The 24,309-nt window shown below is 41.7% G+C and overlaps 1 protein-coding gene across 2 annotated transcripts in view; it reads right to left on the reverse strand.

Annotated features, from left to right (window-relative positions):
* Window positions 1-2,044: 2,044 nt before the first annotated feature.
* LOC309551312 (cytochrome P450 2K4-like) overlaps window positions 2,045-24,309 on the reverse strand; it is a 637,235-nt gene continuing 614,970 nt past the window's right edge. For both annotated transcript variants that reach the window (XM_082251847.1, XM_082251846.1), the window contains 2 exons: window positions 16,202-16,343; window positions 2,045-2,294 (listed from right to left, as the gene is read on the reverse strand). In XM_082251847.1, coding sequence (XP_082107973.1) covers window positions 2,116-2,294; window positions 16,202-16,343 — 321 coding nt within the window. In that variant the 3' untranslated portion in view covers window positions 2,045-2,115. The remainder of the gene's footprint in view (window positions 2,295-16,201; window positions 16,344-24,309) is intronic.

The following is a 24,309-nucleotide window of genomic DNA, read 5'->3' on the forward strand; positions in this document are numbered from 1 at the left end:
TCACACCTATGCATATTGATTTTGAGCATTTCTGTGGTGCGTTTTGCTGTGCTTTCCACTGTTTTTAACCACGATTTTGCCGCAATTTTACTGCAATTTGTGTTTTTCAATGATTTATTTTTTTGGCACATTTGTTGTTGGGCAGATTTAAAAGTGAAAAACGCGAATTGCGGCAAAATCGCAGTAAAAACGCAATACTTGCATTTTGGATGCAGGTCCAGTGAAGTCTATTACATGCAAAACGCAGAATTTTGCAGGAAAAAAGTCCCCGACCCTTTCCAAAAACGCAGAGGCACATAAATGCATTGATGTGAACGTGTTCCATAGGAACCCATGTTAAAAAAAAAAAAAATAGATTCCTGCAAAAAGCAAAAAGCATGAAAAAAACACATTGGTGTGAATTGAGCCAAAGACTGCAATCCACAAACGGTCACCATTCAATTTAACTGAACTTGAGCAGTTCTGCAAAGAAGTGTAAAAAAGAGTAAAAGAAAATAGGGGTTTTCCTAGGAAACACTGCAAAATCTGGGATGCATGGTGTGCATCTACATCTACGCTAACAATGCCAAGAACCTAAAAGGAGAAGTACAGCCAAAGCTTGTTTGGCTGTACTTCTCCTGTGGATCACAGAAGTGCAGTTCGTTCTGCACACCTGTGACCCATTTGCATCAGACAGGGGGCTGCAGTCCACTGTTTGCTGATGTCACAGAGCCAGTCCAGGCTTGGGCAAGATGGTGACAATGAAGTCAGTATCCACCCCCATGCCTGGACCGGCACCTGGCTCAGCCTCTCAGAGAGCCGCTGAGAGCCCTGAGCTGGCCACTCCTGCCCCCTCAACAGCCCAGGGCTCCAGTGAGCATAAGGGGGAGGGGGGCAGAGAGCCGGTGACAGCAGCTCTCTGCCCAGGGAGCTGTGAGAACCAAACGATCAGCGATGTTTGATCGCTCAGTTCTCAATGTTAGAGGCGCCAGGGGAAAGATGCATCATCAGATTGAGTACGATTAGTACAATTACTAGGTAAGTACGATTCTTAAAAAAAAAAAACAAAAAAAAAAAACACACATCTTTTTAATCCCATTCTCTTTATGGTTCCTAAGATATGCTAAGAGTTAAGCCTCGTACACACGCATCGATAGTTGGCCGTGAATTTTCGGCCAACGTCCGATTGGCCGATTTTCGGCTTGTTAGTATGATGCTTTCGACAACCGACACCGACTTTTCGGCCGAAAAAAATCTGGTGTGCAGGCTATAAAATTTTTGTTGGCCGTCAACAGAACGGCCGATTTTCCGTCAGTCAGTACAGATTTCGGCAGACAAAAATCTGATGAGCAAGACTGGGCATGCTCAGAGAAGAAAAAACACACGGAAAGTAAACCAGAACATGACATCACTTCTGAAGTTGATTTTTGTTGGCCGAGAAAATTTGTGTGCAGTCTAGGCACATTCCAACCAACACAACAACACTGGACAAAAGTCGACTGATCGGCCGGCCGATAATCGTTGCGTGCGTACGAGGCATTAGTCTGTAGTGGGCACATGTTTTTGTATATGTAATTTCTAGACAAAATATTGAATCCAGGAAACATATTTTTGTTTTGTTATACCATTTATTGTACCACTGTTGTATTTCATGTACAGAACTTATGTTTTGTATGAAAGATTACTTGTTATACCGTGATTTGGATGCTCTGTTGTTGTACCTCTTTGCAATAAACAGATTTTAAAAAGAGGAATGTGCATAGACATAGTGGAAACATTAGAACAGCCCATGATCACAGCACAAGTAGGCAAAACTGCTGTCTGGCTGTCTTCTTGGGGTAAGTAGGCAGCTGGGGTGGAAGTTTTCTAGTATAGTTTTGTTCAGGAGGGCCAGGAATGAGTTGTGTACTTTACAGTCAATGTACCTTTATCTTCAGAACTTATTGTCATATACTAGTATAATGTTATCCCTATACTAACTTGCTAAACTATTTCTGTCTGACCAATGTATTAACCATTAGCGGTTCATATTTCTCTTCATAAGTAATTTTCTTTATCTTTTTTCAGTTTTACAGATATACATGTTATTATTCTGACCAGTCAGATCCTTAATCTTATATTTATTGCCAGTTTGCGTTAAATGCGAGGAATTGCACAAAGCTCATGCTTCATTGGAGGGGTTGTAAAACCAACAGCGCCTGTGAGGTCCAGTTCAGCTCCTGGTGGAGCCTGGAAGGTGAAGTTTTGCAGCAGTGTGGTAAAGAAAAGGAACAGCTCCATTTTAGCCAAGGTCTCCCCAGCACAAATTCTCTTACCTTAGAAAAAAAAAAGAAAAGTGAAGGAATCAGTTTTTTAAATAATGACTAAATAGGAATATTTAGAGACAGAACTAATCTTTTTAGGAGAGGCTGACGATATCTCCACACAGGACCGGTTTTTCTTCATACGTTTCCTGAGCATTTGTTTCAAAGTGAAGGGAGCCTTGGATAACCTTACTCCTCAGCAACAGGTGGATGTCTCTTATGACCACGCTTGTGATCACCAGCGTTCTTTTGGGGTCATTAAAGGACAAAACAGCGGAGCCATATGAGACATGCTTGTACACAAAAATTGGACACCCCGTTCTGATTAAAGGGTAAATAAAAACTGTCCGTCTTTAGACAACTTTTCAGGAATCGCCTGAGGAAGCGATAAAGCGAAACGCGTCGCGATTCCACATTTACCACAAGTGAACCCTATATTCTTTTGACCACTCATCATGATTTATCATGATCTGCAACATATTCATATGAACTGCCTTGGATTATGAGGCATTAGGGTTCCAGTGGGATAGGAGTATGTACTTTTTATGTGCATGTATATACCATGTTTTACTGAACACATGTCTATTTTTTTTTTGTATGCTCGTGTAAAATAAATGTTGTTTTTATTAAATGATGGTTATGTTTATTCCTACTGAGATCAGCATGTACTATATGCCTACAAAGTCCCAATACATTTGAGGGGCTGAGAGACCCCACTGTTTTGCGGAGTTCTCTTATCCTCCTCTCCCTTTCTTTTCTCCTGTGTACCATAGGGATGTGGCAATAGTATACTCTAGAGTGTGTCTCATTCATTCTTTAAATAGGAATATTTACTAGGTGTAATACAGACATCTTTCACTTTTGTGTATCCATCTAGTTGAAAATACATAATTTACATCAGGATTTACTAAAACTGGAGAATGCAAAATCTGGTGCAGCGTTTAACTTCAGCTTGTTTGATTTAAGCTTTAACAAAAAAAAAAACCTGGAAGCTGATTGGTTTCTATTCAGAGCAGCACCAGATTTTTCACTCTCCGGTTTAAGTAAATCAACCTCTTAGTGTCATCTGCAGATGCTGCCTTTTAGACTTTGGAACTTTTTTTTTTTTTTAATTCTTTATTGAAGGTATGCAGTAGAACATAACACTATCTATGACATGACATACCACAGTCAATTAAATCCATTAATAGACCATAATACAAACATATCAGAGAACCAATGGAAATCCACGAAATAACAGACGGGGTTCCAGCACAGCAATATATGGTATCCGTAAACTGTGGGCAGTAGCCTTTACAACAAATATACCCTGCATCATAACCTGTAGTGTGGGGGAAGACCAATAGAGAAATCTAGTTTTCATGAACATATCGGGAAAAATATAGGAAAAACACTAACTTGCAGGTACTGAACCTCTATAAGGTGGGGAGCATAACCTGGACATTACACGATATATGACTCTCAGCCCCATCTTCACAGTAACAGCACCTAATGATCAAGGCATAACAAGAATCTGTTTCTGTGTAATGGAGAAAATGGATGACACCCTAGATGTCTAGGAAGGAAGGAAGAAGAGGTAAAAGTAGGAAAGGAATAAAGGAAGGAGGGAAGGTAGAGAGCTTCGGCAGAGTCGACGGCGCGAGGCATCATAATCCCAAGAAGGTATCTGCTTACGCATTCGTCAGATATTCATCTGAGAACCGGAACATGTCCCAGTATAGCAAGCGTGTATTGTGTTCCTTCATCCTGTCCCTAAGGACAGCTGTCAGGTATTCCATCTGTTGAATAACGTCCATCCTGGCAAACCACTGTGACACCATAGGTGCAAATTGCTGTTTCCACATGCTGGGGATGCGTGGCCTAGCTGCATTCAGATGATGTTTCAGCAGGGATTTACAGTATCTCTTACTGAACATTGGAGTCAAGTTTAGGAGCACTGCTGCCAGATTGTTAGAAAGGCAAATGTCTGTAAGATTGTAAACGATCTGCAGGACCTGTTGTCAGAATGAGGCTAGTTTTGGACAATCCCAGATTTTGGAGTAGTGTGCCAGTATGGGTACCACATCTTCAGCATAACAACCTAGATCCTAAAGATATTGACGCTAGTACTGACAGAGTCCTGTATCAGCGTGTCAAAATCTCCTGATATGTGTTGCACAGGGAAGACTTATGAGTGAAGAAAAGTATACAGTCCTTTTGATTCTCTGAAAACGTATTGTTAAGATCTCTTTCCCATTTACTCAAATATAGGAGATTGTTTTGAGATGTGACTGCAAATAAAATACTGTAAAAATAGGATAGGGATTTCCTCATCTCCCAGGCAGAGGTCTCCAAACGAAGTTGGTTGTCTATAGAAACAAGCATGGTCTGGGAGGCACCGAAAAATGTGAGACAATTGAAAAATCTTCCACTTGGCTAAAGTAGAGGAATTGAGGGTGGGATATAAGATTGATGGCTTGATCCGGCAGGTCCGGCTGGAGCTGAAAAGCTTTGTCAGAGAAACCCGGTATAAAGTCCAGATGGCCGATAATAGGCCTCAATGGAGGGGGAAAACTAGACATCTCAGCTAACCTGTAGTACCTGCAAAGTTCCAATGATGTGGGTTCGATCAAAGGGTGTGGAGAAGAAAATGGGGAGTAATAAATACTAGTCTATGGAAGACCTGCTAAAGGTACCGGTACTAATTCCTGTTCCAGGGATACCCATCATTTCTGGGTTGAATTTCTACACCAGTTGACTGCTCTATTCATGTGGACCGCCGTGCGATATAGGGCAGGGTCGGGGAGGCAAATCCCTTCTCTAAGCTTTGGTCACTGTAGAAGTGATCTCTTGGGCTTAGAAAGTTTACCTTGACAAACATACTTAATAAAGACTGTTTCGAGCTTGCAAAAGAAACTCTGAGGTATCCTAACTGGCAGTTCTTGGAAAAGATAAAGAAGGCGTAGCACGATGTTCATCTTTAAAACATAGCATTTACCAAACCAAGAAACAACCAGAGTCTTCCATTTGTCTAAGTCAGTGGAGAAAATGTTTCATAAAGGCTGTTATATTGGAAAATGAGGTGGAGATTGGAAGGAGTCTTGGTTCCCAGGTACTGAATGGCTTGAGGAGCCCAGCAGAAAGAGAAGTTGCCACTAAGGTGAGCAAGGAGTAAGAGAGACATTGAAGGCTTCCGACTTTTGCAGGTTGGCCTTAAAATTTGACAGGTCACCATAAGCACCTAATTCAGATAAAAGGACTGGTAGAGAGACGAGTTGGTCTGTTACATAAAACAGTACATTTTCCACATAAGCAGCAATTTTACGATGGTATGTGCTTGACTCTAGTCCTTTGATGTTGGAATTGAGACTAATATAACATCAAATTAAATGGAAAAAAAACAGCGCTATACTAAATATTTAAAAAGCAGCAACTCACATGTGGGATAGACACAGATTAGACAATAAATAAAAGTGAATTTGCGCTGTGCATATACATTAAATCACACAGATTTACCATGTGCAATATTAACATTGACCAATATAAAAAAGATCAAAACAAAAGGAAATTTGTAATATTATAAAAGTCCTGAAATGAAGTCCATTCACACTAATAATTCAACACCAGTGCACTAGTGCAAAAATAGATATGAATAAATAAAATAGTGTCCAACACAATATTCAAAATAAATTCTCAAGAGATAATAATTAAGCCCTTTATTACATGTTTCAGTACCAGGGTTGTATATTTATTACAGTGCCTGTGTGGGCTCCAATATGTAGGCAGAACTAAATACCCTACAAGTCTGACTCAACGAACATATTAGTAATATTAGAAAGGGCTTTAAACAACATTCAGTATCCAAGCATTGAAAAAATAGAAAAAGGTAAAAAAACTGCGCTAACTCATAAAGGTAAAGCAGCTAGCACACTCAACTGACATTTGTTGAAAACCAGAATAAATAAAAAATATCATGCAGCGCTAAAAAAATATATAATATAATCAATATTTTGAGCTGTGTTGCTTTTACGCCAAACATAACGTTTTGCATTGTTGCCAAAAAGTTCGATTTTGGTTTCATCTGACCAGAGCACCTTCTTCCACATGTTTGGTGTGTCTCCCAGGTGGCTTGTGGCAAACTTTAAATGACACTTTTTATGGATATCTTTAAGAAAGGCCAGATTTGTGCAGTATATGACTGATTGTTGTCCTATGGACAGAGTCTCCCACCTCAGCTGTAGATCTCTGCAGTTCATCCAGAGTGATCATGGGCCTCTTGGCTGCATCTCTGATCAGTCTTCTCCTTGTATGAGCTGAAAGTTTAGAGGGACGGCCAGGTCTTCGTAGATTTGCAGTGGTCTGATACTCCTTCCATTTCAATATTATCGCTTACACAGTGCTCCTTGGGGTGTTTAAAGCTTGGGAAATCTTTTTGTATCCAAATGCGGCTTTAAACTTCTCCACAACAGTATCTCGGACCTGCCTGATGTGTTCCTTGTTCTTCATGATGCTCTCTGCGCTTTAAACGGACCTCTGAGACTATAACAGTGCAGGTGCATTTATACGGAGACTTGATTACACACAGGTGGATTCTATTTATCATCATTAGTCATTTAGGTCAACATTGGATCATTCAGAGATCCTCACTGAACTTCTGGAGAGAGTTTGCTGCACTGAAAGTAAAAGGGCTGAATAATTTTGCACGCCCAATTTTTCAGTTTTTTATTTGTTAACAAAGTTTGAAATATCCAATAAATTTCGTTCCACTTCATGATTGTGTCCCACTTGTTGTTGATTCTTCACAAAAAATTACAGTTTTATATCTTTATGTTTGAAGCCTGAAATGTGGCAAAAGGTCAAAAAGTTCAAGGGGGCCGAACACTTTCACAAGGCACTGTATGTATATTAAATCAAATACAGTGAATATTGTGAATAAAATTATTAAAAAGTCCCAAGTGAAAAAACGTAATTAATAAGATTCCAGGGTGATATGTGCGATCCACAGAGGACATCAGATCCCAATACCAACAGGAAAGAAAAATAATTGTGCTCACCGGAAAAAATGGACCCAACTTGTCATATGACAAAAGGGTCAGATAGGCTCATACAATGTCCTGCGGATCTTCATGCTGCAATACTGGATGTTCAAGTTTGCGGTAAGAGGGTCAGACGAGATGAGTCTCCTCTCTCTTACTGCAATCCTTGAATGCAATTCACAATCACCAGTGCTGAAGGCACAGGGAAAGATCATGAATTTGGTCCTGAAAGACAGCTCCTTCCTGCAGACCAACAGTTCCAGTGGTGTCCGAGACTTTAATGATGGGGAGACAGTAATAGGTGTCTACCTATTACTCCTCCAAGTAGGATGAGTGCAATGTCTTTTTTTCTCAGCGCATATAGTAGACAAACGTTGTGCCGCCTAGGTGACAATCCTTATCATATGGATCTCAGATATAATCTGGTCAGGAGCTCCGCTTCTAGGCTGGGGTAGCTTTACAGGTAGGTGGACTGATGTTGATGAAGTTGGTGTCCAAGTTCATAAACCAGTGTAGCGGCTATGCTGCTTGCAAAGTCAGCAAGCTTCTACAATCCCATAATATACTTAGGCTTAAGCCCCAAGTTTTGACAAGATCTACAGACCATGATGTGCTGTTTTCAGCCAGAGAAAGATTTACCTTATCCACAGAAGGTTTAAAATCTTCTCAGTGTATTTGAATTTTAAAATTTTAATTACATTTTTTAAATTAATTTTTTTAATTTTAAGTATCCAAACACTATCTGTTGATACACAATAAGGACCCCACAAATACCATTTTTTTGGGGATAGATAAATATAGCCCTCATTAGAGAGGGGGTTCCTTGGTGAGGGAGATCTCAAAACTTCAGATGGCCTGGATACATAGAGTTAAATCATATGTCCTCTTTGAGCTAAATATAGATGTGGATGTGAACGCCTTCATAGATAACTCTTGAAGTAATACTTGTTAGATACATCTGGTCATGGTGTATAATTGAATATGCTGTAGATTTGGATACTATGAGCATGGTTTGTAAACTTGGTCTGAGTCCCGGTATAGTCCTGATATTTGGAATACACTACCATCTGTGTTATTATAATATGATCACCAAATGGTACATTATTATGTTCACATTTGAACTTATGGGTTTAAGAATATTTGGATAAGGTATTTAAATTTAAAATTTATATTCCACTCCATATTTTTTATTTTTTGGTTTATTTATATTTTTATTGTTTTTTTGACATGGGATGCAGTTTGGTTAATGGCCACTAGAGGTCTTTCCATACATGTGTTTCCATGCCCTGGATATGATTTAATTTAATTCTAGTCCACTAGTTATCTAAAATGGCCAATTAGGAAAGGACTGCCCTAGACTCAGACCGAGGCGTGGTTGTCATAGATGCAATATTTATTGCAGTGAGTCAACACACCACCTGTGCCCCAGGACGATGGGCGATTGTGACAAAATGCGTCAGATCTAGCGATGTGCTGACATCATCGCGCTACTGAGATCCCGGAAGGACGGGCAAAAGTGTTACATCTGGCCGGCTATGTTATGCTTGCTGTTCTAATCCATGCTATTGTAAGTGCATTTGCTTTTATCAATTATTAAAGCTCATTACGTTTTTACACTATGGCAAATTTTTTATTACATTTATGGAGAGTGTTACCTTCTGAGAGGTTTTGAAGTTGGACTACTTTGCTGATATTTGCAAAGGAGATTCAACCAGTCTATTAACCACTCTGGTGACACAAGGCCCTACCTGGGTTTAGGCCATAAGCTCTGCTGACCTGCTGAGGTCAATCTATCTGGTAAGCAGGCAATCTTGTTTTGGTGGAGGATATTACACTTGGTGGGGGAAGAATTTATTACCACAGACAGAATTTATTTTGAATATTGTGTTGGACACTATTTCGCTTATTCATATGTAATTTTCCCCTTGTGTTGAATTATCGGTGTGAATAGGGTTAATTTCAGGACTTTTATAATATTACAAATTTCATTTTGTTTTGATGTTTTCTATATTGGTCAATGTTAATATCGCACATGGTAAATCTGTGTGATTTATGTATATGCACAGTGCAACTTCACTTTTATATATTGAGCCTAATGTGTTGCAACAGAGGTTCTAAGGAGAGTATGAAGAGGAACAGGAAAAGCGGGCACCCCTGTCTCATTTTGTTACTAATAGTAAAGGAAATGAAGGCAGCCACATTTACCTTGACTGTAGCAGTAGGGGTCGAGTAAATAGCAGAAATCCAAGATAAGATAGAAGCCATATTCTTAATTTGCCGCAAGATGGCAAGAAGAAACGTCCAGTTCACCCTGTCGACCACTTTTTTAGCGTCTTTTGATAACAGGATGAATGAAGTGTTAATGTGCTATGCCCTTGCTTTGAGATCAATAGTCCTTATTGCGTTATCTCTGGCTTTTCTGTTGTGGATGAACCTGACCTGAATAGGGAGATCATACACTGGAGAACTGAGCCCAGTCTCTCAGCCAGAATTTTCATGAACTTGAGGTGGAAATTAAGCAATGAGCTGGGCCTTTACCTGGCACACTTTTCCCGGCTTACTGTGATACTTACTTGTAGGAGGTCTGGTGGCATGGCATGGTTGTCTAATATTGCATTAAAAGATGGTAACAAAATGGTTTGCTAGTTGCTCATTTAAGGTTTTGAAATATGAAACTGTAAAACAATCAGGTCCAGGAGCTTTCCCTGCTGGGGACCCAGCCAGGGTGCCTGTGAGTTCATCTATGGTGATAGGTTGAGAAAGCAGCTCAGTTTCTTCCTCATTAAGAGAGGGTGAGTTTGTGGCTCTAAGGTAAACATCTATTGCCTCTAATCTATCAGAGGTCTGGGCCATGGGGGAGCAGGAGTGTAGATTATAACATAAAGTATAAAAATCGTGAAAGGTCTCTGCTCTTTCTAGGGATGTAGGGTTGGCGGGTTTCGGATGTTGCAAGGCTAATTCCAGTGAGATCTGAGCAATATGACTGATGTGAGCACTAGAGACTATCGGGATCATAGCGTTGGAGACCAGGAAGAATTTTAGTATGGAATCTGATCCGTGAACTGACAAAAAAAAAAAAAATCTATAGTCCCTTTCCTGTGGGTGAAGGATACGCCAAATGTCAACCAGTTGATGAACACGAAACAGTTCCTTAAAGTATAACTAAAGCCAAAACAGACAATTGGATCACTTTTCAGGAGCATTAAGGCCCTCCACATTCCAGGACAGGAGTTTCAGTGTAATTTTAGAGAAGTGGGTCCCGGGCGTCGACCCTTGGAATAGTGGGTGGGGTGGGACAGTAGGGGAATAGAGGAGGGGAGAAAAGAGAAAAAAGGCAGGGTAGAGGAAAGGTTAGGTGAAGAGAAGAAAGGAGGGTGAAGGAAAACTGTAGGGGAAGGCGGTATAGGATATACTAGGTAAGAAAAAGGGTAAGGAAATTAGAGGAAATAAAGAGAGAAAAAGTGTGGGTGAGATTGGTAAGAACTATTTCTCCAAGTGGAGGGCTACTGCCAGGATAGGCAGCAGAGGCATAGTGGGAGAAGAGGTAAGGCACTTCAGGGATTGAGCCCCCAGGCCACAGGAAGCCCCCACAACAGCCCAATGCTAGGGGTTGGCCCACAAAGGGGCAGCACTAATGTATAATCTTCTCAATAATGCTGAAAAATGTAAGGAAGACAAGGAGTGGTAAACAGGGAAAATATGAAATCACGAACTCCAGGTAGTGCTGGAAATCAGGAGGTGGAGAGACCATTCATTCCCAGAGAGTTGAAGCCCATTGACAGTGAGCTGTGTCCTGCCATTCTTGTCTGAACACAAAAGCCAGTCTCATACAGCTACATGTAACAACTTGGATTAAAGCCATGTAATTAAATAAAACATGGACCCCAATAGGCACTACCCTTAAGGAGTGATGCACCTGCTACAAAGATGATCGAGCCACAAGAGGGTGGCCTAAGTCAGGGAGTGTGTGCTATGCTGCACTAGCCAAATGTCCCCACAGCCAAGGTACCACAGCATTCCTGGGCCAAAAAAAAACAAAAATCATCCGCTAGTGGAGGGGTCGGGATAAACCCAGACTGAAAATAATGAGAAACCAGGCGCAGCAGAGCACACACACATTTGAACAGAAAGCTAAAACAATATAATTTAAAGCAATATAAACAGTTAAACGACACCCCAGTAGGGGAACAGAGAAAGAGGAGAACCCGAGGAGCTGGAACCAAAGGGGCTTCAATAGGAACCCGTAGGGGTCTAAATATATATTCAGGGATGTATGCATATGGCAATTTCTAAAGAACCCCCCTCCCATTCATGTGAGTCAAGTATGAACCCCAGCGAGAGAGCACAACAAAACTAGTATTCCATTACCAAGCCATAAGCAGGCTGAGCCTGGATGGTATGCATTGGAAAAGTAGCTAGAGAACCCCCTAGGGAGCACCCTGGGAGGTGCTCTAGCCTATGTCTACTCCAGAAGGCCAGGCTGGGCCCATTGATACCTGGTGTTAACATTAACGTGGGACCCTAGAGGAGGTCAGCATAGCATACACTCAGACATGTCGAGAATATGCGCCGGGGAGGACCCACGGAGGCAAGATAAACAACATCAAACAAACAATCATGACAGAGTCAGAACCGATTTCCTAGGGTGAACAAGCAAAAATACATTCACTATTGTGGGGTTGGGCTGGATGTTCCCCAAGATGAAGGACAGAACCCGTCAGCTCTTGGGAAAAAAAAGAAAACAACCAAGCGGGTGCCTCTACCACGTACGACTGTTGAACCTCTGCAAAGGTCGACTGTAGATGGAGGGCCCGATTAGGGCAAACAAAAGAAAACCTGTTATTGTGTCTATGGGGGTCCTCGTGTCCTGCGAGTAATTTTTGAGATAATGTGGCAGGGATGAGATGGGATGAGATGGAGATCTGCACAACATACATGTGGTGGGAGTCTCATGACATCAAAACAGAACTTTGACTAAGATGCAGTTCCCGTTTCTAAAGATTAGACTTCCTTATCTTGAGGAGCTTGTGGTCTTCTTCGCTGAGACCAACCATTTTGTCAGGACTGCTGAGGCCTTCCAGTTGAGTCACAGTGGTATTGCTCATTGCTAAGGTGAATGCCAGCCAATTGGGGAGAGGCACTGGCGGCATCTCTAGGGAACTGAAGAAAGTTGGAAGATCCGAGGGATGCCATAGACAGTATATGATCGGTTTCCCTTACATACGTTTAGATGAAAAAGGTGGCCCCACTTGTAGGTGATCCCCAGTTCACCAAACTTCTCCAGCAGGGGTTTCATACATCTACGCATCTGAAGGGTCCTCTGGGAGATGTTGGGCAAGAGAAGGATCTGTGTTCCATCAAAGTTTATGTATCCCCTGCGCCAGGCCCGTTGGAGGATATCTTCCTTTAGAGAGTAATTGTGCAGGCAGCAAAGGATATCTCTGGGTCTGTCTTCAGAGAGATTTCTATATCCCAAGGTCTTATGGACCCTGTCAATTGGAATGCTGGTCTCACAGGGATGCTCCAGATACATGTTAAATATGGCGGTCACAGTTGTTTTGAAGTCCGTCTGCAAATTCTGATGTTGCGTCTGCGATTGCGATTTTCCAAATCGTCCACAAGCAGGTGCAGCTGAGCAACTTGGTTTGACACATCCCCATGCGCCACTTGTAAATTGGAGACAGTTCGATGGAGGGTGGTAGTGTCAGTTTCCAGTGAGGAGACTGGAGCGGTTACCTCTGCTTCCTCTGGTTTAAGCCCTGTTAGCTCTCAGCAGAGTGTCGCCTCTATGTGTGAGGCTAATAAATCAAAGTCCTCTTTGGTGGGCAATTTCTGCAATAGAGCCCATAGAGTCTTTTCATTGAGAAATGCAGGAGTAGACTCTTGTGAGGGCATAGCAGTATGGGTTGTACTCTCTGTGAATGCTGTTTGTGCTGTTCAGATCAATGGCACACCTGCTGAGGAATTCTGATGCTTGAAGATATGGGAGCATGGTGGAGCCCTGTGCTTGGCCAGCATGTGGAGCAGTGAGCAACAGACCCCTCCTCCTGGCTACAGAGAGACGTGAGTGAGAATAAGCGGAGCAGACAAGGAGAGAGGTCGCTGGGTGGTGAAAATGGCAGCATATAGTTGCTGTGATCAGTCCTCTCTCTCGCTCTGCATTAGATGTAGATAGGTTGAGCTTTGTCCTCATGGCAGGGGCTGGCACCATCTCGGCCAGGTCTAGGGTAGAAGCAGCCGGCTGCACCGGGATCAGGAACTGCTCAGTGGAGGCAATGGGACCTGTATTGTTGCAGTCTGGCTTCCCTGTCTTGCAGAGTGGCTCATGGAAAAGGAAATGTGGGGTATGTCTGTTCTATAAGGCTGCAGGGGGTGCTCCGGACCGGGAGCTCAGAGAAGACACGTCTTCATGTTTCCATGCCGAGACTATGCCCCCTGGAACATTTTTTGATTCTCTGTCCTTTTGGAACATTTTTTGATTGTCTGTCCATTTATTCATGCTCTAACTTCCCATGCACTGATTACCTGTTACAATGTCATGGCTAGACTTAAAGCTAACCTCCTAAATAAACAAAGGGTGTCTAAAGGCAATAAGCATGGGTAATAGCCATGGGAATATACCTGGGGGTTGATTTACTAAAATTAGAAAGTGCAAAATCTGGTGCAGCTCTACAAAGAAACCAATTAGCTTCCACATGTTTTTGTCAAAGCTTAATTGTGCAAACTGACGTTAGAAGCTGATTGGCTGCTATGCACAGCTGCACCAGATTTTGCACTCTCCAGTTTTAGTAAATCAACCCCTTTGTGTATTTCTTTCAGGTTTGTGCATCCAGTGTGCATTGAGCTTTCTGTAATAATAATTAAAAAAAAGCAGAGTTGTTGTTCTCCTTATGCAGGTACTGGACTGGAATTCAACCCCTCCTGTAGTTTTCAGCAGGCAGCCCATAGTGGGGCAACCTTCTGGTCTCTCTCGTAGTTTTGCATTCTGCACAGACTATGTGCAGCACTGTGCCGATGCCACCGCTACCTTTACTTAGTAATACATGGGTTTTCAAACACAATTAGAGCACACAAAATGGGTTAATATCCTTTTGTGGTGTTTTAAAATGTTTGGTAAATTAAGAGTTGCCCCTAATCCATTCTTCAGGACAGCTACCCAAGAGATGAGTTATCCTCCTTCAACAGGAAACACGCTCCAAACAATAGTTAAAAGTCCTTGTTACTTCCCTCATCCCCAGTTTCATTCTGTTTCTGACCATCTAGGAACACACAGCATAACATTGTTACGGTAGTTTTTCTTAGGATTGGTTGACTGTGGTCTATGGCCCCCACTGAGCAGTAGGTGTTTGTACTTTGTTTAAATGATTATAAATGTTTTTTTTATTAATTTTTTTATTAATAACAAACAGGTTTATACTTATGTACTCTGTGCAATTACATCGGCCCCGACCCCGTCTTGTCAGGTCCGCTGCCATCACTCCCGACTCCTCTCCTCTGCCGAGTGCCCCCATACAAAGCCACTTTCTATGTGGGCACTCATGCATACTCGACCCCGAGCCTCGCTGTCTGGGTCTAAGGAAACAGACAGCATGACTCGGCCCTGCCCCCCACTCAATCCTCACTGGTTTTGATTGACAGCAGCGTGAGCCAAAAGCACCAAGAAGTGAGGGGAGGGAAGAGCTGCAGACTGATACTACACTGGATTGAATTAGGGCTCAGGTAAGTAAAAGGGGGGGGGTGAGTGGGTATACTGGTGTCTAAACATTTGTTACCTTAAAGGTAAAAGGTAAAAAATGTTAAGGCTTTATAACCACTTTAAGACACCCCCATCTCACCCCATCTCTTCTTTTTTTATTACCAGAGGGAGTTCCGATGGACTCCAGGCCACTGGCTGCAGTTGTTTACTATACTTCCAGCTTTGAAGGTAGGCTGGGAGGGGAGAGAGGCATCTAGGCCTGCATGGTATGTTGATCTTCTCCTTAGCTTATGTGCAGTAGCTGGGGAAAGGCAGAAATTTGTGATGACAGAAATCCCTTCCAATGATGTACTTTCAGCAGTGTTGGCATTTTGGGAAGCATTCCCATTTTCTAGGAGCGGCTTGAGGTGTGGTGTTGTGGGCCTGAAGCAAAGGGTTTTCTGCCCTGCCCAGCCATGCTAAAGTGAAAATGAGCAGCGCCAGTGGACAGTACAAAAAGGAAAAAGGCAGATTCCAAAGGGACTGTTCCAGTGGAATGAAAATAGGCTTGACCTCCATATAAAGCCACAGTAACACAGGCTGCCACGCACAGGGCAAGGCATGACTCGTCAACTATGCACTAACCAGCCAGAGATTTAAGTGCAAAAACATAACAGAATGGCAAACAGATGCAGAAACCCATACGATAAATTAGGCATCTCCTTCATTTTTGAGGGATCTGCTCTTGTTTGCTGTTGTATCTCCAAGATAGAAAGTAAAGGGAGATCTCCCTTGTTGGAGAGCCACAGAGCAAAAAGAAACTCACAGGAGATTTAACACTTCCATACTTTTATAAAAAAAAATATTTTGGCTCTATATATCCTTTTTAGGGGACATACAGTAGCTGGTTCTTCCTCTTTCACCACCATTTTTTTTTTGAGTCTGCAAAGTTTCCAACTCATTGTGCTAAATACAGAAATGCATGTACTCTGTCCATATGCATCAAGATACACGTGCATTAAAATGATGTAACTATGGTTAATGTGTGGAAAGAGCATGTTCATTTTCTTAAAAATATGGCAATTTATTTGCATCTCAGAAACCTGAATTTTGTGATATTATTGACCATGTTATATGTTTGGAACTTTAACTGACAGTCTGTCACTGTTTGTTTTACTGAGCTTCACACTTTCAGGCCACTGTAGGTTTCCATCCTTTGCATTACTCACCTGCAGAAAATGGTATAAAAGCTTCATTCTTAGCAAAGTTTCCCTCTGAGTCCAGAAAATGCTGAGGGTAAAACTCTTCTGGCTTCTTAAAGTGCTCTTTGTCTCGTAGGACGGAATACAGTAATGGAATCACTTGAGTATTCTGCAAAGGAAACGGGAGTGAGATGTTTGGATAAATCATAATGTACCAATAGCTATTTATTGAGACAGACGTCTTGCCATAGGGACCCCTTGACAATGTCCTTTTGGAGGAAATGCGTCGGGGCGTGACATTTAACATTGACGTCCCGCTGCTGAGCGATTCCGAGTCTCCAGCAGCAACACATGTGAGTTTTATGTTTTTATATTTGTGCACTTGTGTATTTTTACCTATGAAATACACCATGCTACACTCTGAAAATACCTTTGGGCGAGCTTTTTTTCTCAGTGAGTTCCCGATTTAAATGATTGGTGACACCATCCACTGCGTGATTGTCAGAGGGACTTCCATATGTGTTTTGAGGACTGTTTTTTGCTTTAATGGCAGCCGCTTGATCTGGTGAGTTGGCATTCTTTCCATCGGTGGCAGCACATCTGTCTGGACACAATTGCATAACTACCTGCTCACTGGATTGTTGATCTTATCCTAGACCATTGATGGCATATAGGAACTGCCTCTTCCACACAATTTATATGGACTGTCATTGCAGTCTATGAATACATTTTTTGTTGTGTTCATTTATTTAATCTTGCATTTAGTTTTATTTTTATCAGGCGCTACACTTTAGTTTATTATTTTGGCTGTAAGTTGTGTATACTTCTTTTGTGTCAGCTGCCTTGATCCTAGGTTTAATATACACACAGCGTAGGAGTCTTACATTTTTATTCTGTTCTAAAAAATACCAGAATGCACCAAAACACCTTAAAACCACAAACACACAATCCAGAGATGAGGCAGTAGTTAACGTGATATTAAAGTCTAGTTTTTATTCATTTAAAAATAATCAACATGTAATATTTACCTGCTCTTTACAGTGGTTTTCCATAGAGCAGCACAGATCCTCGTCTTCTTGGGTTCCTCTTTGTTGTTTCTGGCCCCTCCCCCCTACCTATTGCCCCCACAGCAACCAGCTGGGGGCACCAGAGCCGAGCCGCTGCTCTGTGTGTAAATTTAGATACAGAGCCCTGGCCTGGCCCTGCCCTCTCTCTCTCCTCATTGGCTGACTGACTTTGACAGCAACGGGAGTCAATGGCGCTCCCAATCAGGAGGGAAAGTCCCGGCTAACAAAGTCTGTCATGCAACATTGGTGGATTGGAGGAAGCTCAGGTAAGTATTAGGTGGCTGGAGGGGCTGCTGCACACAGAAGGTTTTTTTATCTTAATGCATGGAATTCATTAAGATAAAAAATATTCTGCCTTTACAACCACTTTAAGGAAAACAAAAAAAAAATATATAGTGGCATTTTGCAGAGACAATAGCTAAACATATGGCATAGTGGCTGGAGATTGTGTATCCAGTTTAATTGGGACACAGAGAAGCAATGAAAGAGAGAAAAGACAGCAGCCATGAATATTTTATAAACTTGCTTCAAATTATGCAAGCATTTGTACTTGGTCACTATGTTAGAGTAAAAATTAGGTGTGCGTTATCAGTTATGTCCCAGTCAAGAGACAGAAATATTTCATGGACACATTGCACACCATGCAGGTGTTTTTACTAGGCCAAAATGAAAAACAGAGAGACATGACATCACATGTGTTAATTAGATTAAAGTTTTTTAGAGCCACTGGTAAAATATGAAATTATTTGTTGGGCAGTATATACTCCTTCTTAGTTAAGGTGCTATATCAGAGAGAGACAGAGCATGCAAATATCATCTTGATAAAACAAATAACAGTGTATTTTTTTCATGACTGAAGACCCAAACATAGTACATATTTGTAGAAGATGTTTGAAGGATGGCAGATTGGAATTCGATTTCCTTGAACTGAAGACCTACAGTAAAAGGTGTGCTGCTAATATGTACATTTCTTTAAGCCTTTCCTAGATAGACCACATTTTCTTATGGAGAGAGCAAGCACATTGCAACTGGAAAAAAAATGTATTTTTATGAGACTGTAGATGGAAACAATGTTACTGATTTGCCCCACGGATCTTAAGCCTATATGAACAGGCTCGACTTTATGGCTGATGGGGTGGGCAAATTGCAGCTGTAAATTAAAAATGGAGTTGGACTTACTTGCAACTCTGTTTCCAGTAATTTTCCAGGACAACCCTTGAGAGATGGAGCTCCTCCCTCCATTCAGGAAAAATGTTGCCCTTTTATATTTTAAAGGCAGTCCCTCAGGTTCTTGGCCAGTGACCCATGAGAACCAAAGGATGGATCTGAAAAACATACAGAACAACAACACCCCATAACAGATTATACTTTAGGGTGGGAATGTGCTGTCCTGGAAGACTACTGGAAACAGAGTTACCGGTAGGTCTAACTCCGGTTTTTCCCCAGTCATTTCCAGGCCAGCCCTTGAGAGCAACCGCTTAGAGAACTTTCCTCCCAAAAGCCTGGTCCTGGCTGGAGATTAGGTTCAGATGATAATATCATACAAAGGTGGAGAACTTTGACCAGGTTTCCGCTTTGTAGATTTGTCCTGGGGTAGCACAAGCCTTTTCTGCCCATGTAGCGGCTGAAGCCCTCGTAGAGTGTGCCCTAAGATCTTGCGGAAGAGAAAGCTGCAAAACTCGAAAGCACTCCAGAATGATTAGATAAATCTATCTAACTAAGGTAAGGGGGGTTGGTGAAATTCTCGCGCTGTCACTATTTATTACTATATGTCTCCTTTAATGCTGCAGGTACTATTATTGGTAACCTACACAATGCAGATACTTATAGCAAGGGGGAGTACCGCGCTTTAAAGGTGCTTAGTGAAAATTATTAAATCATATAAAATATATTGTATAAAGGTGCCTCAGTGCTTCTCAATATTATTTGTATATTGGAGAATATTTATTTATATTTGATTATACCGTTTTATATTTTTCTATTAATGATGGTGGGATGCACATATGGATATTAGGGACCATTATATTGAGAAGCACTGAGGCACCTTTATACAATATATTTTATATGATTTAATAATTTTCACTAAGCACCTTTAAAGCGCGGTACTCCCCCCTGCTATAAGTATCTAACTAAGGTGTTCTTGGTCTTGGATGCATGTTTTCCTTTGTCTTTGCCCACATACAGAATAAACAGGGCATCTGATGACCTAAAACTGTCTTGTAACCTCCAGATATCTCAATAAACACCTCCTGACATTCAGGAGACTTAAATCGTGCTCCTTACTATTAGAAGGTGAGCTGCAGAAAGATGGCAACATTATATCTTGAGATCTGTGAAAAACCAATACCACCTTTAGTATAAACCATGGATCTGTCTGTAGAATTACCCTGTCATCCAATATCTTCAGAAAAGCCTCTGACTGAAAGAGCCTGTATTTCTCCTATTCTGTGGGCTGTATTGATGGCCACCAGGAAGGCTGTTCTCAAGGTTAAGAGGTGCCGAGAAGCCTCCTGCAATGGCTCAAACAGGAACTTGATGATACCCCTAAGCACCACTGATAAATCCCAAGTGGGGCATTTTCAAGATTTACATGGTTTGTTCTTACGCACAGCCCTGTAGAACCTGGAGATTAGAGGGTCTTTTTGCAAAGTCAGTTCAAGATACATTGACAGGGCTGATATTTGAACTTTCTGAGTACTGAGAGCTAGTCCATTATCAGCCCATTGCTGTAAAAAAGATTGGTGTTTCTTTTTTTAATCTACCATTTTCCATGCACCAAACATAAAATGTCATGTCTTTTTGTAAATTTCTCTAGTATTTGGCTTTCTGGCACTTAGAAATGTTGTCCCAACTCTGAAAGCCCCTTTGACCTCCGGATGTCGTCTTCAGATGTCAGGCCATCCAGTTGAAACTTTCCAGCTTGAGTCCAGATAAAGGCCCCTGCTGCATCAAATATTCCCTGTGAGGAAGTGGTCAGGGTTGGTCTGCTGAAAGGGAGAGTAGCTGAGAAAACCAAGACCTCTTTGACCAGTACGGTGCGATCAGAATTAATGATGTCTGTTCCCGCAGGAATTTGTATAACTTTTCCTGCAACTTCAGGGATTTTTAAAAACGCTGATCCCCAAGGATGGATCTCATGGATTCAGCGAATAGAAAAGATAAAATTTTGTAATCTTGTGGGACGCAAACAGGTCTATCTCTGGCGTTCCCCAATGCCCTGTGATCTCCACGAAAACCTCTGGGTGTAACTCACACTCTTCCTCTGACACGTCTAGTGACTGAAGAAATCTGCCACTTGATTGTGGTCCTCTTTGAGGTGAACCGTTGTCAGAGATCGTAATTTTTTTTCTGCCCAAAGGCATATATGATTCGAAACCTTGATCAAGGGTGGACTTCTGGCTCCCTCTTGCTTGTTCAAGCATGCGACTAGTTGAATTGGCCAAAAGGACTAGAATATGCTGTTCACTCAAATGGTCTTGAAAGTAAGAGATTGCTTTGACTACTGTTGTAAGCTCCTTCCAATATGAGGAAGCATGAGCTTCCTCTGGGGTCCATTTTCCATGGGCTGGTTGGTCTGCCAGATAGGGGCCTCCCAACTTCATCTGCTTGCATTCATTGTCAGCTTCTGAGAAATTGGAAAAGATAAGACTAAGCCTTCAATTAAATTTGTGTGGTTCCTTCACCACCACAATGTCCTCTTCACTGCTGCAGGAAGACGAACAAGCCTGTCTAGATCCCCCTTGCTCCCCGCAGAAGGAAGGTTTGTAGGGTTCTTAGGTGAAATTTAACTCACTTGATGGCCAGAATCATCAATGTCATCAGGCCCAGAAAAGACTTCAGCTCTTAGATAGACATTGGTTGGTTGTTCTGTAAGAAACCTATTATCCTAATGAGATTATAGACTTTTTCTTCTGGAAGCACTGTTGTCTTATCCACTGACCTGAGATGGTACCCTAGAAAAAAAATATTCTGGGTAGAACAAAGATTTGACTGGTCTAGACTGCGTATCCACCCCAGTGACTTTAGCCATTGCTGAGCTTGAGTAAGATTTTTTTGTCAGCTGTGCTTCTGTGAGGCCCACGAACAGAAGGTCTCCCAGATAAGGAACCACTGATGCCTGGGTCCTATAAACAGAATAAAAAAGGCTTACTTCGCCACTTTTTAACTTCAGCATGCACGGTTACTGCATATCTAGAAGCTGCCGTAAATTGGGCACCCCTCGATTGATTGAATGGGCATTTGAGATGGATTCTAAGTCACATAGAAGAGATGATATCCTGGGAAAATGGCAAATTAGATGTATATAATAATATGTGGGCAGTGTGGAACTATTTTAGAAATTTCTTAGAATTTGCAACATATTTTTTGGAAGAGTATTTATTCATTAATTAGAAATAATAATAATAATAATAATGTTTTGTTCTTTCTCTCTCTTTTTTTTTTTTTTATGTAGGTTGTAAGGTTGACTGAAAAGGAAAAGGGAAACATGTATTTTTTTAACTTTATTGAGATTCTTCAAGGCCTAAAATTTGATTTTTACTACTTTCTTTATAAGTTAGATATGTTCAGATATGTTAATACTATTTGTCTTTGTATGTCTTAATATTTTGGCAACTTAATTACAATTTTTTTTGAAGAGTGTATTAACATTAAGATTATCTATGCCAGGATATGGTTGTATAATACCATTTAGGCATATGGTCTGTGCGTATGTGTAATAATTTATTCCTTTAAAATAATATTACATTTAGATTAAACCAAATAAGGAACCACTGTCATGGACTTCAACCTCAGAAGGGCCAAAGCTTCCACCAATAGCTTTGTAAATATCCTTGGTGATGAGGATGGCCCAAAGGTAGAGCCCTGCTCTGGAAGTAATGTTCCTTCCTGTCTATCTCCACTGCCAATCCTAAATGAGTTTGGGACTCTGAGTCTTCCTGAATGGGGATGCGGAGATAGGCATCTGTCAAGTCCATGGTCACAATAAACACTTTGGGTTGAAGAATGTTCTTTACCGAAAAAAATCAACTCCATACGGAAGCTTTTTTTTTTTTTTTTTCATAAACATTTTATTGAAAACGGAGAAAAAAGAAGATGAACAGAATACAAAAATTGGCAAGTATACAAGGCATCATGTCATCAAGAAAAGTAACACGAACATGAAACGAAGATTAACAATCGAAATATTAACAATCGAAATATGCATGAGCAGAAGCATGGATGGCTATATTTCAAAGCAGTGGAAGAGGGATACACAGTAGGCCTAAACACAATATTAATGATCGTAGGGATTGATAGGGCAAGAAGAGTAAAAACTCTTTAATCAAACAGCTAAAAGGTGGATATCTAGATTCATGTACCACAACGGTACAAGAGGGCGGTAAGAGTTAGCCAGTTTGATCGATTATATTAGAATAATATGATCAGTAAGGGGCAGTGTATCGAATGCTTGTAATGGCGAGGCTTTGGTATAGCCCACGAGGTTAGGTGTAAGCCCAAGGGTGAGCCACGGAAGAGAACACGAGGAGGAGGGGGAAAGGAAAGAGGATAAGTGAGGGAGAACAGTAAAGAAGGAAAGAGGGGAAGGGAGACAAAGACAGGGGAGAATAGAGAATAGAGGAAAAAGTACCCCAGAAAATGGAGGGGAGTTAGGGAAGGAGGTTTGGGAAAAGGAAGGGACAGGGGGAGGGGTGAAAGGGGCGAGCAAAACAGGGAAGCTGCTTTCTCTCCTCCCCCACCCACCCAGCAGGAAGGGGCGCCCAAGCCTCCAGAAGGCGGGGCCGCAAAAGGAAAAAGTTAGAGGTTCAGGTAAGGGGAGTCATTACAGATTTGTAGGTGTCTGAGTCTTTAAAGCGAATCCATTTGAACCACGTTGCAGTAAAGTTAGAAAAGTCGTCGCTAGATATGCTGATCAATTCCTCCATAGTTTCCATATGGTTATTCTACGGAACGATTACCGCACGGATCATGCAGAAGCTTTTGTAATGGATTGCTTGATTGAAAATTTAGTATTAGGCAAAACTTCCCCGATGGCTTCTTGATTACAAACACCTGAGATTAAATGCCTTTTCCCCTTTCTTTCTTTAGGAATGGAATAAGCACTCCTTGGTCCGCCATTTTTCCCAAGAGAAGGGGAAGTGATTGAGCCTTTTTGGGGTCCCTTGAAAGCTTTGTCAAGTGGTACCTCTCTGGAGGGACAGAGTTTGAACTCAGAGCATAACCCTTGACAGCAATGTTCATTACGTTCTCGTTGGCTGTTATCTTTTGCCATTGAGGTAGGAATTTAGCCAGTCTTCCTCCAACTGGCATCTTGTAGTCATTGCTGTTTTGAAGTTTGGCCAGAAAAACCAAAGAGAACGTTGCCCAGTGTATTTCAGGTTGATCCTTACGCTCGTCTTGTGATCGCTCCTTTTGTCCACGAACAAAAACGTTTTTGGACAGGTTTTCGTTTCTCGATAGGAAAGGATCTATTCCTGTCCACCATCCTCTCTAGGACTGTATCCAACCCCAGCCCGAACTAAAGGTCTCCAGAAAAGGACAGATTGAATGACTTTAACTTGAATGTCAAATCCCTGGACCAAGTTTTGAGCCAGAGAGCTCTTCTTGTGTAAGCATCACTGGTTGCAAGGCTCACTGCCTTGTGTCACAGTGTCCTAAGACCCTGACCCTACCGACTTTGGTGAAGGTATAGTAGAGAGATGACTGATAGGAGCAGCAGACATTTTAATGCCGAAAATCAGCTACTTAAACTCCTAGAGTAGAGGTCATTTCTTCCTTTACAGACCCAAAAAAGTTAGCGAAAAGGGTATCTGCCTCTTTTACAAAGCAAGTCTGTGTTATCCAAAGGCATCCTCGTTCCACATTTGGCACAATGCTTTTTTGAATCAGGCTTGGGTTCTTTAAGTGGCTTAGCCTGCCTAAGAAATTAACACAGGAGCCATAGAGGTGAATACCCTGCAAACAGACCACTACAATCCTGCCGTTCCCCAGACCGCTAGGCAGAATGCTCTGTTCCACACTTAGACACACAGGTCCCCCCCCCCCCAAGTTCCTACCTGTGTCCTGCTG

Source organism: Pelophylax lessonae, assembly GCF_965119305.1.
Source record: "Pelophylax lessonae genome assembly, chromosome: 3".
Taxonomy (NCBI): Eukaryota; Metazoa; Chordata; class Amphibia; order Anura; family Ranidae; genus Pelophylax; species Pelophylax lessonae.